This window comes from Balaenoptera acutorostrata, chromosome 9, assembly GCF_949987535.1.
Source record: "Balaenoptera acutorostrata chromosome 9, mBalAcu1.1, whole genome shotgun sequence".
Taxonomy (NCBI): domain Eukaryota; kingdom Metazoa; phylum Chordata; class Mammalia; order Artiodactyla; family Balaenopteridae; genus Balaenoptera; species Balaenoptera acutorostrata.
The window spans coordinates 48,172,722-48,188,410 of record NC_080072.1 but is presented as its reverse complement, the minus strand read 5'-3'; the positions used below and the strand labels follow the sequence as shown (position 1 = coordinate 48,188,410).

At 41.0% G+C, this 15,689-nt stretch overlaps 1 protein-coding gene across 3 annotated transcripts; it reads right to left on the bottom strand.

The window, feature by feature from the left end:
* Positions 1–1,178: 1,178 nt before the first annotated feature.
* TMEM9B (TMEM9 domain family member B) lies at positions 1,179–14,776 on the bottom strand. Of its 3 annotated transcripts, XM_007172800.2 has the most exons (7): positions 14,369–14,527; positions 11,967–12,058; positions 9,577–9,661; positions 8,534–8,642; positions 6,295–6,429; positions 2,192–2,365; positions 1,179–1,705 (listed from the first exon to the last, which is right to left on the bottom strand). In XM_007172800.2, exons 2-6 carry the CDS (start codon positions 12,046–12,048, stop codon positions 2,210–2,212), a joined length of 567 nt encoding a protein of 188 aa, XP_007172862.1. In that variant the 5' UTR covers positions 12,049–12,058; positions 14,369–14,527; the 3' UTR covers positions 1,179–1,705; positions 2,192–2,209. The 3 variants fall into 3 exon arrangements, with proteins under 3 accessions (XP_007172862.1, XP_007172861.3, XP_007172863.1); XM_007172799.3 differs by lacking the exon at positions 9,577–9,661 and having other exon boundaries at positions 14,369–14,776; XM_007172801.2 differs by lacking the exons at positions 9,577–9,661; positions 11,967–12,058 and having other exon boundaries at positions 14,369–14,494.
* Positions 14,777–15,689: the final 913 nt, after the last annotated feature.

Below are 15,689 nucleotides of genomic sequence, written 5' to 3'. Positions count from 1 at the left end.
TTGCTCTGCGGTATGTGGAATCTTCCCAGACCAGGAATCGAACCATGTCCCCTGCATTGGCAGGCAGATTCTTAACAACTGCGCCACCAGGGAAGTCCAGGACTGAATTGAATCTATAGAGATCAAGTTGAGAAGAATTGACATCTTGATAATATTGTCTTCCTATCCATGGACATGGAATCTCTTATTTAGTTCTTTGATTTCTTTCATCAGTTCTGTAGTTTTCCTCATATACATTTTGTACGTATTTTGTTAGACTTATACATATTTCATTTGGGGGGATACTTATGTAAATGGCAATTGTGTTTTTAATTTCACTTGTTCATTGTTATTATGTAGGGTAGCAATTGACTTTTGTATCTTAACCTTCTATCCTGCAACCTTGCTATAGTCAAATCACTTACTAGTACCAGGTTTTTTAAAAAATTCTTTTGGATTTTCTTCATAGACAATCATGTCATCTGTAAACAATGACAGTCTTTTCTTTCCCAATCTGTATACCTTTTGTCTTATTGCATTAGCTAGGATTTACAGTATGATGTTGAAAAGGAGTGGTGAGGAAGAACATCCTTGTCTTGTTCTCCTCTATTCCTAGTTTACTGAGAGTTTTTGTCGTGAATGGGTGTTGGATTTTGTCAAATGCTCCTTCTGCATCTATTGATAAGATCATGTCATTTTTCTTCTTGAGTGTGTTGATGTGATAGATTTCATTAATTTTCAAATGTTCAAACTGCCTTGCATACCTGGAATAAATTTCACTTCGTTGTAGTTGAACTTATATCTTTTAATACTAACAATAAAATCAATAATTTTAGGTTAGATTTTGGGGTTTAAAAAAAGTGCTTTTCACTAACCAAAAAATGCATTAACGGCTCCTAAAATCTCATCCTTATGAAATTAATGTAGTTAAAAAATTTCTTAGAATACTCCTTCATGCATTTTAAATCCGTTTATCAAAATGATATCTGTATACTTTCAGAGGCCCATCTAAGTACCCATACATTCTCCCTCTCTCACACCCACACCCACACACAGATAATTTACTACCAGTGTTTTATGATTAGACTGGTATAAAACAATAGTCTTACAACAGGGTACAAATTATCTTTGCATCTTCAAGTTAATCATACAGCAAAAGAGGGAGGAGAGAAAAGTTAGGAGACATAGATACACTGGTAGGTGTTTCAAAAATTATTTTTATTGTTACATTTCAAAGAGGACATAGGAAGAAAAAAGCCAGTTATCCAATAACTGCTATACCTTTCAGAGGGAGGCAACTGGAACTCCAGTACTAGTTCAAAGCTGTACACACTACAGCTCAAACAGCTGCCTCTCAACCTGACTGGGGATGCTGACAAATATGTGTATGTCATCAATCCAGGGAGGCTTGGGTTTAAAAGAAAATTTCTTTATTGCAAGTGTCCAAGTCCTTAGGATTCATCCTTAAAGAAGAAGAAGACGAGAAAGACCACACACGAAGACTATGTTTATTCATTAGAGTAAACTAGCGAACGGCCAGCTTGTTCTAAGATGCATTGCATCAGACATCACAGTACAGGAAGAAAATCTGCATCTTGTGAAGAGCCACCAGGCATTTCAGATCCAATTTACCATGAAGTACAGCCACAGGCCAACCAGATGTCCAGATAATATAGTCAGTGCAAAATTCAAATAGGTAAGTCAGGGCTTTGATGAGGCTGGCAGACTGCAAAATATAAATGAAACTTGAAAATAAAAGGCAAACTCTATTTACAACAGATTGTTTAGTAAAGTGACTTGAGAAAAGTTATGTTAAGCACTTCCCACATATCCCTCCCCTTCTCTGCCAAAAACAAAAACAAAAAACACCACACAAAAACCACCCCTGAAAATTATCTTGAAAACCAAACTAAAACTGTGTGGTAAAAAAGAGAGTGCTTTTTCCAGGTAAAGGACTTCAAGATAATTTACAGGCAGACATATTTTTATTAGTAAAAGTCATAAACAGGAAAAGGCTAACGTTGTTTGAGGCGTGTGCTTTAAAAAACGCCTCCATTAATACATTAACAAGAAAAGAAAATACCAAGCATGTTTTTGTTTCTAGTTTTGAATTTTCCAGCAAGAGTTAGTGAAATCAACAGGGCATTAAAACAAAACCCAGGAAAACTCAATCAATTTTTTCCCATTGTCTGCCTCATTTCTTTCTAGTCACCTTGAATTCGATTCCCAATTAGCTGAGGACAACATGACGGTCAAAGACGGATTTTCGCTGCTCTTGAACTTGAAGCTTCCAACGCTGCTGGGCATACTCTACCTTATTCAGCACATTGGCTCGACTGCGGGAGCGGGCCAGCACATCGTGGGCGTTTGCAAAAGGCTGGTGATCCTGAAAGTCCAGGAATGGAGAACATCAGACGGCATGGTCCATGTAAAACACACACACACGATAGCAGTTATCCAGCCACGGAGATAGGAGCAGCTGGCCTTTTCAAACAGACCATCTAATTTGGCCAAGCACTCTTAGGCACTCAACTGCCAGAAGCAGGATGAACTCAACTACAGAAATAGTTGGTTCAAGTAAAATAAGCGATGAGGAGGTATTTGTGCAAAGTTCCTGTGAGTCACCATTTCCAAAGACATTCCCTTAAGAAGTAGGGATCAAGAAAAAGACAGTGGTCATTTATGTTAGAGAGAAGCCCTTCTTGATGAGTGGTGGAAAGAAAATCTATTTTGCATGTTAATATCTACATGTTAGATACAGAAAGTAGGGCTTTTCCTTGATTTATTCGATACTATATAGCTAATCTGTGGCTGAGGAAACTCCTATCTTTTAATTTCCTGACTCCCATTATATTAGAATTGTTACTTGCCAGCTTGGGGCCACATTCTTCCTGGGAGATGAGTTGACTGCATCTTATCTTGGTTGGTTTCCATCTCTTCTTATGCCCTCAACACCTACATTTCCCCCCTTCCCCAATCTGTAATGAACAGAGACATAGCTCAAGTGCTACAATTACCCTCTAGTGCTAAGGACAGTAAGGAATTATTACTTCAGCGTTTCTATTTGGTAAAGACTTGAATCTTTCATTGCTGAGCACACAGTAGCTTCCATGTTAGCTGCTGCATTAGGAAAGAGGCCATTGAAGGGTCACCCAGGTATCTGTGTAGAAAATGAACCTATCCTGGTCAAAGTAAACCAACGCCACTGATGTTTGTAGTCATTACACAGGAAACCACCATGCTAATCTATCTATGAATGAGATATAAACACAGCTGCCTAAATGACAAAAGGCATTCAGTACTTATTTATTGCTTTTGTTTGCCTTTTCCTTGATCTCTTTTTCCTGAACCTGGGTTAGCAAAGCTCCTAAATGTTCCAACATAGGATACAAGTCACAAGTCAGACCTCTTAAACTTTGCCTCTCGGAAAGAAACAATATTGTTTTGCATGTTTGCAAAAGCTCTATTATACACCCAGGGCAGAAGTCAGCGTGTCTATGGAAAGCTATACATAACTGCATAACTATATATATAAAACTATAACTAAACAGCGTTATAACACCTGGTCTTCTTTTTAGAGCAAGATATTTATATAATGTCGACATTTCAAAGACATCAAAGAGTTTTCTGTAAAGAATCTATCCCTGCCTTCTTTACCAAAATTGCTTCAACTTTTCACTTAATTTAGGTAATATCTTGTGCAAACCCCATTATTTTTTTTAACCTTACAAATGAAAATAATATAAACAATTCCACAAAGTTCAAATGTTTCAAAGATGTAAGAAAGAACGTTAGGAAAAAGGAAGGTGGCTAATGTTGTTGGATTACTTTATTTCCCATGAGGAAATAAACTGATCCAAGGTCATCTAACAAATGAGCACAAGCACAAGTCTTAGCTCCCCTAAACTTGACTTGGTGTCACATTTTCTTAACACACTGATTTTGTTCAGGTAGATTAAAATGACACTATCCGAATATGGTGCTTCAGTGAACTTGTATATAAAACATTATTACCATTGGTTTGTTTTGACATAAACAAGACTGGGAAGAAGAATGTACTTTACCAGCAGAGTGTTTCTCAATTTCATAGTCTTGTTATCTACTCTTCAAGGTAGGGGGAGAAACACCTTCTTAAGGAACAAATTTAAAGGACTAAACAAACCAGTTAATCCTTTTGGTCTATTCTCCATCTATCAGAACAAGATTGAACTAGCTGCTCATAGTCATGGATGCCGGGAGAATGCAAATAGAGATTTACCCTTTATATATGTTTGTTCTTTTTACACCTGATAAAATTACAATAAATACAAAATATGTTTTAATGTAATGCTTTGATAATAGCAATGATGTATCATGGATATATAATACAGTAAATATTGTGACTACTTGCAGTGAGCTTCTTAACTATTTGTGCTAACTCTCACTTGATTCAAAGTGCTCTACACTCAACAAAAATGGAAAAAATTAAAACAGAATTGAACTGAGAATTTAACAAAAGCATGTTTAAAGGCACATACAGAGTGAAGAACTCTCATCTTGGATTAGCAACAATTGTAGGAATTTAAATTGAACTTCTTTTTGAACAGAGTTGGTACCATAAATTCATACCTGTGTTTAGAAAACCTCTCTCTGCCCAGAATCAATTTAACAGACATCCAAAAGTCAGCCAGGCCTCTCAAGACAATGTTCTCATATGATCGACATGCTCACAGAATCAATCACTGGTGAACAAAATGGTTACTAAGCACATGGTCCCATCAAATGCCTTTCCTACATGTTTTTATCTACACATTTGTGCATCCATTTCTTTTATGTTCTGTGTATTACATTAATATTGTCTATCCCTAAAATCAGGAACCAGATATTTAATGCTATAAGGGATGTAGTTTAAGTCAGAGTTTCTGTCTCTGTGCCTATAATGAAACGGTTCAGGTGGCCTTTGATACATAACGTTTTCATATGTTACTAGTTCTCAACTGGGGGTGATTTTGACCCCCAGGAACATTTGACAACGTCTGTGGACATTTTTGATTGTCATGATTGGGATGAGGCTTCTAGTGGGCAGAGGTCAGGGATGCTATTAGATATCATGCAGTGAACAGGACAGCCCCCTACAACAAACAATCATCTGACCCAAAATGTCAATGGGAAATGTTGTATGTTAATGAAAATTAACATGGGAATAGTATTTGAGACTCTAATCCTTCCTGATATGGAAAAGTTACTTGTTATGTGTTGGTTGAATTACTAAAGGAAGCAAGGGGAAAAGAGGCAAACAGAGGTATTTCTATGAAAGTTCTTCACAAAACAAAAATGAAATCTTGCTCAAATTAAGTTGAGTATTCAATATCGATATTCATGAGACAAGCAGGCTCTGTAATTATAACTTAAGCCATTCATTCAGGATCCCCTTTCTCATCTTTTACCAATGGGTCCACAAGCCATTCCAGAGTAAAAGGACTTTTGACTGTGATTGGCAAGGCTTTATCCTGGCTTTGGCTTTTGGAATTGATTCTTGAAACTCTACTAAATTTTATTCACTTTAAGAAACATAGTTCAATAAAGTAATCCAAAATAAAAAGTAATTTCTAAAGAATATTATATATGTAATAATGAAATAGTGGAAAATTTGGAAACAAACCCAAACAGGATAATGACAAAACAAACAATATAATTCTCTAAGCCATACTGAATAACAAATTTGTGGACTATGTCAATTTCTCAAAAGTTTTGAGTGAAGTAATATTAATTATATATACAAATATGAATGTGTTTTAAAGATAGGAAGAGAATCAGGAGTGATGGTTTTATTTTTCTCTAAAGAGCACAGATTTTTTTAAAGAAGGAGGAAAATAGGAAATATAAAACATCAGCGGGTTATCAAGCTGTACTTCATTAAGTAAAGAACATTATGGTTTTCATGCTTCCCTTCACTAAAGCTTCTTTGCCTTTTAAAATATTTGGTGATGTTGACAGGGAAGGTGTTCAGGCAGGAGCCTAGGAAGAAGACTATCTCCGATGCTTTTCTCAATGTAAGCAGTAAAAGGCGATGAAAATTATGCCCTTGGTAGTGAAAGGCAAAGCCTTGTACAGCACACTCACCAAGGATCATCGGTCTAACCACCAAATTTATGGCTTTACAGAGCAATTTCCTCATAAAGAGACATACACTAATATTAGAACTGTCTTTAGGTTCTCTAGTGGAGGATCTGCTCCAGATATGGACATCTATTATGTAACTACTCTTCACATGCACTCTATATCAGATGATGACAGAGACTGGCTTTGAACAGCTAGGGCATGCTAAGAACTTACCCCAACATCATCATCGCTCTGTATCAATTGTGAGTGTCCAAACAGGCGTCTCTTCAGTATGGGCTCAACCAGAGTAAGATATACCATGTACAGAAGCAGAAGGCCCAAAATGGAGAGATAAATTATAATGGTAACCTAAAAGAAATTGAAAATAAGTTATATCTCTGTTCAAGCCAAAAAATCTGAATTTTGTATAATAATGCTAAAGCCATAGTGAAGACTGATCTATCTGTTAAGCATATAGGATTTCTATACAAACCAGATTCCAACATAAGAAATAAACTCAACTCTTCATCAAAGTATTATTTATAGAAAAAAAGGAAAGAAAGCATTTTGCCTTTGGGATCTTTTCACGAGTCTTCAAATTCCACCTTCACCTACTGCTAATCATTTGCACCACTGCTAGCATAGTAGTTCTCTTTTTTCACCCTCAATACAGTGTCCTAGATTCAACAGCACTGCAGTCAAGACCACTTTCTGTTAGGATCCCTAACAGAAAATGTAATTCAGATGAATTTCAACAGCATACTGCTTTAGATCAATTTAGATACACAAAAATACATTTTAGGCACATGATTTTCTTGAGATCTTAATTCGTGCGGTGTCAAGCAGTACAGTGTGACACCTCCCACTAGAATGGCTACGGTTAAAGACAGTCAATACCAAATGTTAGCGAGGATGTACAGAAACTGAACCCTCATATGTTACTGGTGAGAATGTAAAATGGTACAACTACTTTAGAATACAACCTGGTAGTCTCTTTAAAAATTAAATATAAACTTACCTCTCTTAGGAATCTACCAGAGAGAAAGGAAAACATACATCCACACAAAGACATGTACGCAGATACTGATGACAGCATTATTCATAAGAGTAAAAGTAAAAATCTGGAAATAAATGTCCATCAACTGATGAATGGATAAACAAAATGTGGTATGTTCATGTAATAGAATGCTATTCAGTAATAAGAAGGAATTAAGTACTGATACATGCTACAACATGAAGAGGCCTCAGAAACATTATGCTGTGTGAAAGAAACCAGTCACAGAAGACCACATATTTTATGATTCCATTTACATGAAATGTCCAGATCCGGAGACACACAAAGCAGAATAGTGATTGTCTAGGGCTGGGGTTAGGAATGGGATTAACTATAAATGGTTATGAGGGATCTTTTTGGGGTGATGGGAATGTTCTAAGACTGGATTTTATTTTTAAAATTTTTTTTTAGAAAGTCATCAGGGCCAATACCCAAAGTATTTACTTATTTTTATCTTTTGGCCACGGGGCATGTGGGATCTTAGTTCCCCGACCAGGGATTGAACCCTTGCCCCCTGCATTGGAAGTGCGGAGTCTTAACCACTGGACCACCAGGGAAGTCCCTAAAACTGGATTGTAAAAATTGGTTTTAAATTTGCTAAAATTTATAAAATTGTACACTTATAATGAGTGACATTTGGGGTATGGAAATTATACATAAAAATTTTGTTAAAAAATAAAAAAGCACAGTGATGATTTCTCTATGGGACAGTACACTGCTGGAGCAAGAGCTCTCCTGCAGGGTCAATCACAACAGGAATCTTTGTAACTGGTATAGCTGACCACCCCAGATTCCCCTAAGGTATTTTTTTGGGGGGGGGAACAGGAATGGGGACCTCCATATAAAAAAATTGGGGAGAAGAACTATGAGCCACCATAATAAAGTAATTGAACTCATTAGAGGTCCAAATTGTGATGAGAGTGATCTACATTCCATTTCCTATAAAAGATAAAGAAAGGAAATCTTAAAATCCAGAAGTGATGTTTTCTAGGATAGAGCAGTCACTCTATATATAACTTTTTCTAAGGGTTGAGAGGGCAGGAAGAAGAAGGTCTAATCATCCTGCTTTCTCACTAATCTTTGGTATACGTGGCCCGCAGAGAAGCTGGAATGTCTTTCTGGGAAATGCAAATTACACTCAGGGCTTTTTTTGTGCCATTTCACATATCACATCTATCTAAGGTATCCTAATTAAGGCACAAGGCATCTCTACGAGACAGGCGGAGAGCAGGTCCATTGATCCTTTTAGGGTGCGGGCTGGGGATGAGAAAGGAGGGGGTAAGAGGGTGCTGGGAAGAGGATGGAAGAGCAATAGTTTAGGTAACTAAATAGAATTCAAATGTCCAAAATTTTCTTTCTTGTCTAGATACCATCAAAAACTGTTCCAGAAGCAGAAAAGATGGATTATTGTTTTTTTACCTTGATCGTAACAGAACTTCTCTCCTCATATTTGCATTCACAGCGTAGACAGTATGCTTCTACATCAGGCCCCCGCACAGGCATGGGGTCCACAACATGAAGGCAATCACTGAAAAAACAAAGATAAAATACTGCCTAAACCTAGCTGGATTTTCTACTTGCACTGATCAAACCTTTCCTGAAATCCAGAATAATCACTGAACTTTCCCAATGAAAGAATGAATATAAGGAACAAATAATCAGTAAGGGAAGGGAAATCATTTCCTCTCTCAATATTAGCAATTTGGTAAGCTTTAACAGTCTAAGAGACCATAAAGACACATATGTAGCAGCTATTTTCAAAAGTGCTATTTATAGTTAAAAATGCACTTGAAAAATCCCAAATGGGACTGAAAACTACTTAGCAGATCAAGTCATATTAGACTTGTTCACTTAGCAAGTAAAACTGCTTTAAATGATTTAAAGTGACCTGGAGCATTATTCAAATATGAGATTACCTCTTTTATGAATTAACTAATATCATCTAAACTGCCACAGTGTGGTATATGAATGGCTAATCCTAACAGTTGGTAAATTATGAAACTCTGAAAGCTGAACACCAGAGTAAGAAACAATTACTTTTCTTAATGAGCAAAAGTCTATCTAAAAAGCATGGAGAAGTAGGATTAGGACAACAAAAATATTTTAAAATGAAAACACTACCTGGCAACAGTACCTAAAAATAGTAAAAGGCTGAATGTTTTTGTGGTTGGATGTTTATTTTCTCCCCATTTTCCAGGTCACTTATTTATGGCTTATGAAAAAGCAAGCCTATCCAAAAAATCTTTTTCCCAGAAATCTGTCAAGTCTAGGAAATAATTAAATTCTTACTCTCCCCAGCTATTAAGAGCCCACTACCCTGATCACCTTCAGCAAAGGCAGGCAAAGCTTTGCTGTCCTCCTGCTGGCTGCTGGGCAGTTTCCCTCCCTCTTGTCCTCTCTCCCTTAGGCATGGCTGGCTGCCTCAAGAACTCTACCACAGCATCCTGTCTCACTCCACCCACCTTCTTGAGGGTATCCAATGCTCCAGGCTGATTCTTTCCCTTTGCCCTATCAGAACGTACTTTTTTGTGTTCTGTTCCCTCTGAGCTGTGGCATAAGAAAGAAAACCCAAAATGGCATAAATGATCAAAGTTCAGTCAGTTTTCCTTAACAGGTAATTTAATTTTAACAAAGGTAGTAATGAAAAAATAAGTCTCAACTGATAGAATTTCAAATAAGAGTAAGGTCCCACAACTCACACCATACAAGTGTGTGATATTTGTTCCAAATGTACAGAAGACCAGGAATGTATCCAGCTGGATACAGGCATAATATAGGCAGAGGAAGCTAAATCTCACTGCAGGGGCATCTAGCTCATAATCATAGAGGTCATCCAGCCCAGCACTCTCGGAGAGGTCACCTCTACAGGTCACAGAGTAAATTAATAGCTAAAAGGACCAGAATCCAGGGCTCCTGCCTCCTAGGACAGCCCCCCTGTATCTCTCTGAACCTCAGGAAAATGAGACTTATCTCCTACTTAGTTTTCTATTTCAGCTTCAGAAGCCTTAGTAACAATACTTAAGAATTACTTGGGAATCTAAGTGTTGAGTATTTCTTTGGAAGTACAAATACAGTTTAATAACAAGGAGATTTTGAGTGCTGTGCAGGATGGGAGAGGAACCAGGAAGGTTGGTTCTGGCTGGCCACTCAGTGTAAACGCAGAACCCAGACACAGAACACAACCACTTCAGGAACTAGGCGACACCTCCCCCTAGTGCCAAAAGGAGGACATTATCAGCTTCAAATCACACCTCAAACACAAACCAGAGAACTCAAATTATTCTTAAGTTAGACAGTATAGGTCAATGAAGAATTAAAGCTAACAACTGGACAAAATGGAGAGGCCAGGAGGTAAAAATATATATAGGGTCAGATAAGATATTGGAAGCCTCGGAAAGCCATAACATCTTGATTAGTCATAACATGCCTACCCTTCTAAAGCCAGTTAAAAAACTTTCAGTGACATCTGTGAACCTATCCGTAGTAAAAGGCCAAGCTGCAGGAAGGAAGCAAGGGAGAGAGGGAAGAAAAATTCCAAAGCAAGGCTTGTTTTCAACTGTTTATTTTCAAAGCTCCCTATTTTCACCAATAACCAGGGATAAATGATATACGGTTCTCTGTGAACCTGGAGAAACAAAAAGTCAGTGAAAAGATTAGTGCTAAACACTTGAATAGTGAGTTCATTTGCCACTCAAGTAACAGGCATCATATTCTATTACTGATAATAGAATAAACTGATTGTAAGTGCTCAATATATTTGGGAAATTTATAGGAATAACTTATTTGAGTTTTCTTTTCATATAAAGTAACTTCCTAATACGAAACCTAGAAGAATAGCTAAATCACTTTGTAGTATGAGACAATTTAAAGTAGAACACGAAAGCTCACAAGAAGTTCTCAAGAATACACTTACCACATGTCGGATTGAACCTAAATGCACACCATGGGAAGAACAGACAACGACATCAGAAAAGCTAAACATGCTCAAAGCCTGCCTTTTCTTACTCAAAGTCAGCTTGGAATATTGTAACAGAATGAATTTAATTCTGCTTTCAAACTTTCGGGGCTATTTAGCTGTGAAATAGGGTACACGTGAAAGTACGGAACATTTGGAGCTATTTTTATTCTAGGCCTATCCTGGCAATCTTCCATTATAAACCCTAAAACGTCCCAGTCCAGGGCAAGGAGCCCACCTATCCTGCTACAAAACCACTGCTTCCCAATCATTTTATGGCACATGTAGAAAAAGCTATTATTTGTAAGGTCCACTGGGATAAACAGAGAAGGCTGCTGGTGGCTAGCTAGTCAGGATCCCAGTCATCACAGGCCTGCCTGATTATGTGCCAAGGGCTGAAGGGATCAATGACTTGGCGCACCTATAACCTATTAATGGCACACCAACTGGTAAACTCTGATATCCATGGCTCATTCCCATTCCTTCCTGAGCCTTTTTTGACACTTTTAAACATAGCCTCCTATACCTGGCAATATATCATCAAAACCTACAGACTGTAAAAACTCTGACCCAGATAAATGAGGCTTGCTTACCCTCCACTGAGAAGCAAGAGGGAGGACCAAAATTTAAGGGGACACAGAAGGGTAGCTATGGGTAGTTTGGGTGCCACAAACTCAGCCCCATCCCAGTGTAAAAGCCTCCCTGCCTGGGGATTTTGGCTACATTCCTTTAGGCCTACATCATGCACTCAGGGCCTTACTCTCACCTTTTCAAATAGAAATGGAATTCAACACTTTTGCGTAAAGAGAAAACAATACATTGGATGAATATCCAGGGCTAACAGTGACAACCAAAGAAAGACATTTGACAGGTAATTCAGTAATCCAGAATACTTACCAGTCTTTTTGGGATATGTTCTTATTATAAATACGCCCAGAATTATCTTTATAGGGAGGACAGATACATTTACATCGGACATCCTCAGAATTCTATAACCAAAATAGAAACTTGTTGACAGTTTATCATCAATATTTTTAAAAACTGCAACTTACACATTTTGCTAAGCATCCCCTGCCAAGTATTCTAAAACCATTCATTTAAAATTTTAAATAACTTTGAGAGATACAAGTTTTTAAAAGCCATTGGTAATGCTAATGAATTATTATATACTACATAAAATTATTTTGAAATAACATCTAGTATCTGTGACTTGTTAATCACATTTTTGTGTCACATGACAATCAAATTGTGCTAATGTTATCACCATCTACCTGCCAGTAGAAAGACGAGGTAGACAGACAGCTGTGCCTGCAGATAAGAATGCTGATTACAGAAGGATGGGGAAATATCAAACTAAAAATTACTCACAAATCACAATTCTTCTACTCACCATCCTTCTACCCTTTGGTAGAAAGGTATTGATATGGATAAAATGGGTTGGGCCAGAGTCCTATAGAAGGCATGAAGTTTTGGAGGCACTCAGCTACAATTAGAAAGGAAGTACTGGGTTGGCCAAAAAGTTCGTTCGGTTTAAAGTAAAAATAAAAGACACATTCTTCATTTTCACAGAGAGCTTTATTGAACGTGTTCACTAACCGAACGAATTTTTTGGCCAACCCAATACATAAGGGAGGTAGTGTGAGTGTAGCTGAGATCAGTTTGGTCTACCCTTCCCAGGAAACTTTGCTTCTAATCCCTGGGAGACAGAGAGGACAACTACTGATAAAGCAAGTTTCAAGAAGTGGAGGAAGGGGTGACTAAATTTATGAATAGAGGGAGTAGGAGATCCTTCCCCAGCAAAGGGGAATCTAATCTGAGAAGGCAGCAGCTCATTAGTCTCCAGAGGACCAGGTCCAAAGCTCCTATATATGGTGGTATATCTGGCAGAGTTGGTAATTCATTTACTTACTGAGCAACTACTTAAGTGAGCATTTGTCCTGTGCCAGAACTTGTGTGCAATGAGGTGGATTCAGATAAGCGTGAGACATGGTTCCTGCCCATAATTAGGACATGCCCAAGTAAAGGAGACTGACAAGTACATGGTTACAATATACCACTTAGAGTGATCACAGAAGATATGCAGAGGGTGCCAGCAGTGTTTTGAAAGTCAGGAGACTTGCTGCTGTCCCTGTTTCTGGAGGGAAGTAGGGAAGATTTCAAAAAGAACCCTTGACCTAAACAACAAGGATCTATCGTACAGCACAGGGAACTATACTCAATATCTTGTAATAACCTATAATGGAAAAGAATCTGAATTACTTTGCTGTACACTTGAAACTAACACAGCATTGTAAATTAACTACATACTTCAATAAAAAAAAGAACCCCTGACCAAAACCCCCCTGATCTGTATACTTGTCACCCATCTTTCCCAGCCCCTATATTTAAAGGTATTATAGAGTAAAGCTCCAATTTAAAAAAGAAAAATGTCATTCTGTTTTCCCATCACATTAATGTGCAGGCCATCTGTTTTCCCTAGTAATGAGGTAGTTCATCAAGGACAGGTCTGGAGGGTATGGGCACGAAGGGGACTAGATAGCAGCATGAGGGGGACCACAAGGGCCAAGAAATGGAGCAGGGGAGAAGGCCACAACCTCACCTCTCCTGTAGTTTGGATCCTCCCTTACCCACTAAATTATCAACAAGAGAGAAGGCAAGAAAGGGGCCAGGAGGTCCTGGAGGGAGCCAGGTGAGGATATGAGGCTGGTGAGAGAGACTCCTGTAGGTCGTATTGAGAAGGAAGGCTGACAGGAGAAGCAAGTTCCCACAGTGGGAAGGGAATCTGTTCAGGGGTGAGTTGAGAGGAGTTAGTTCCTGAGGGAAGACAGCTGTGAGATGCGGGCTTCCTATCATTTTGGCCTGGGGAATTGGGGCAGTGGTCTGTGAAGCCGGTGGAGGGCGGCGGTGATTGTCAGAGCTCAAGCGTATAAAGTTAGTTAAAGGCTCTTAGAGTTGGAAAAGCTGTCAAGTTTGCGGGGGTGCTGTCGGGGCTGGGAAGGGAAATTCAAGGAGGCGGAGATGCTGTCCCGACTCTGGGCGCCGTCAGGGCCGGGTGGAGCTGGGGCGGGGTGTCAGCTCCGGGGGTGGGAGGGGTGCGGGCGGGGACCGTCAGACAGCTGGAGCGGGAGGGCTGGACTGCTTCCTGGCCGTCGGGAGGGTTCCGGGTGGTAGTCGGCCAGGGCTGAGAAGCTAGGGGTCGGGCTGTCAGGGCTGGGAGAGGACTTGGGTGGGACGCAGGTGGACAAGGCCGGAGGCAGGGGAGGAGCTCCGGTCTGGGGCGAGCGCTGGGCGGGACTCACCTTGGCGGCGTCCGACAGCTGCACTAGCAGCAGCACCGAGAGCGCCAGGCAGGACAGGCTGAGCATGGAGCCGAGACGAAGGAGGCCGGCCCACAGGGTCGCCATCGCTGCCAGGGCCAGCAGTCCCCACAGCCGGAGCCCCCGAGACCTGCTCTCGGTCGGGCTCCGGCTCGGGCTCCGGCTCCTCAGCCCGCACTTCCGTCTGGGCGCTCGCGTCACGGGCCGCGCCGGGTCAGCTACGAAAAGCATTCGCCCCGGAAACGGTTCCCGGTGCGAAGGCCGGGAGGCTGCGCGGTGCCCCAGGAGCAAAGGCGGCCTCTCGGGGGCGCAGCGTGGGTCCGGCGGAGCTTCGAGGTGACAGACCATCTTTCCCCGGCACCGAGGCTGCGGGGCTGTGGGCCGCCAGTGCACTAGCAGGTCCTCCCGCCCAGGGAGACCCCCACCCACCCACCCCGCAGCAAGCCCGGGCTGTCAGCGTTGGGGGGGGGGTGCAGGGCCCGAGCGACCCCTGCGAGGCCGGAGAAGTTCGTTGCCGGACCCAGAGTGAGCCTAATAAGCCCCGGAATTGCTGAGAGGCGGCCCGTCCCGGCCGGCGCCGGCGGGGCGGGTGCGAGGCGTGGGGACAGGTATGGGACTGGCCGAGCCATCGCTTTCCGGGAAGCCCACCCCCAGTCAGAGGGTCGAGAGGTCCTCTCTGGCACTTTGGGTACTGACCTGCGGCCCACTCGCATCCCGGACCCCACTCCCCGCGAAGTTGCTAACAGTCTGTGAGCTGCCTCCTTGGGTGTGGCCTCCGTGTGGGGCTCCCCGCTTGCCTCTCAATGGGGGGCTGACCGCCTAAGCCCAGCCTGCCGCCAGGAACTGGAAAACAGCGGAGGGGCTGGGCCAGGCCAGGCTCCGGAAGGTGTGGAGTTGGCGAGAGAACCGCCCTAGTAGCCTCCTCCGTCCAGGATTCCATAACGTGGGGGATCGCGGCGCTACAATCCTATGCAGGGTGGCTGGTCCCCTAAGTCAGAAGTCGGGGAGGGCTGACCCATCCTTCCCAGAGCGGGTCATCCTGAAGGGTAATTTAGGAGAACCTTGGAGACGGCACAGTGTCTCCAATTAAAATATTTTTCAGTTAGTAGGGACAGTGGGGTTGTAGTGGAAAGGATGCAGGGGCTCATCACAACCTCTGCGGATTTTTTGAATGACCTTGGTCCAAACACTTCCCTTTTCTGGTCTCAGTATGAGGTGACTGAACTCTTACCTATGGATTTCAAATTCTGCTTTCATGGAACACCTCGTGTTTCCTTTCTCTAAGCGAAACTTAAAAGGTGGT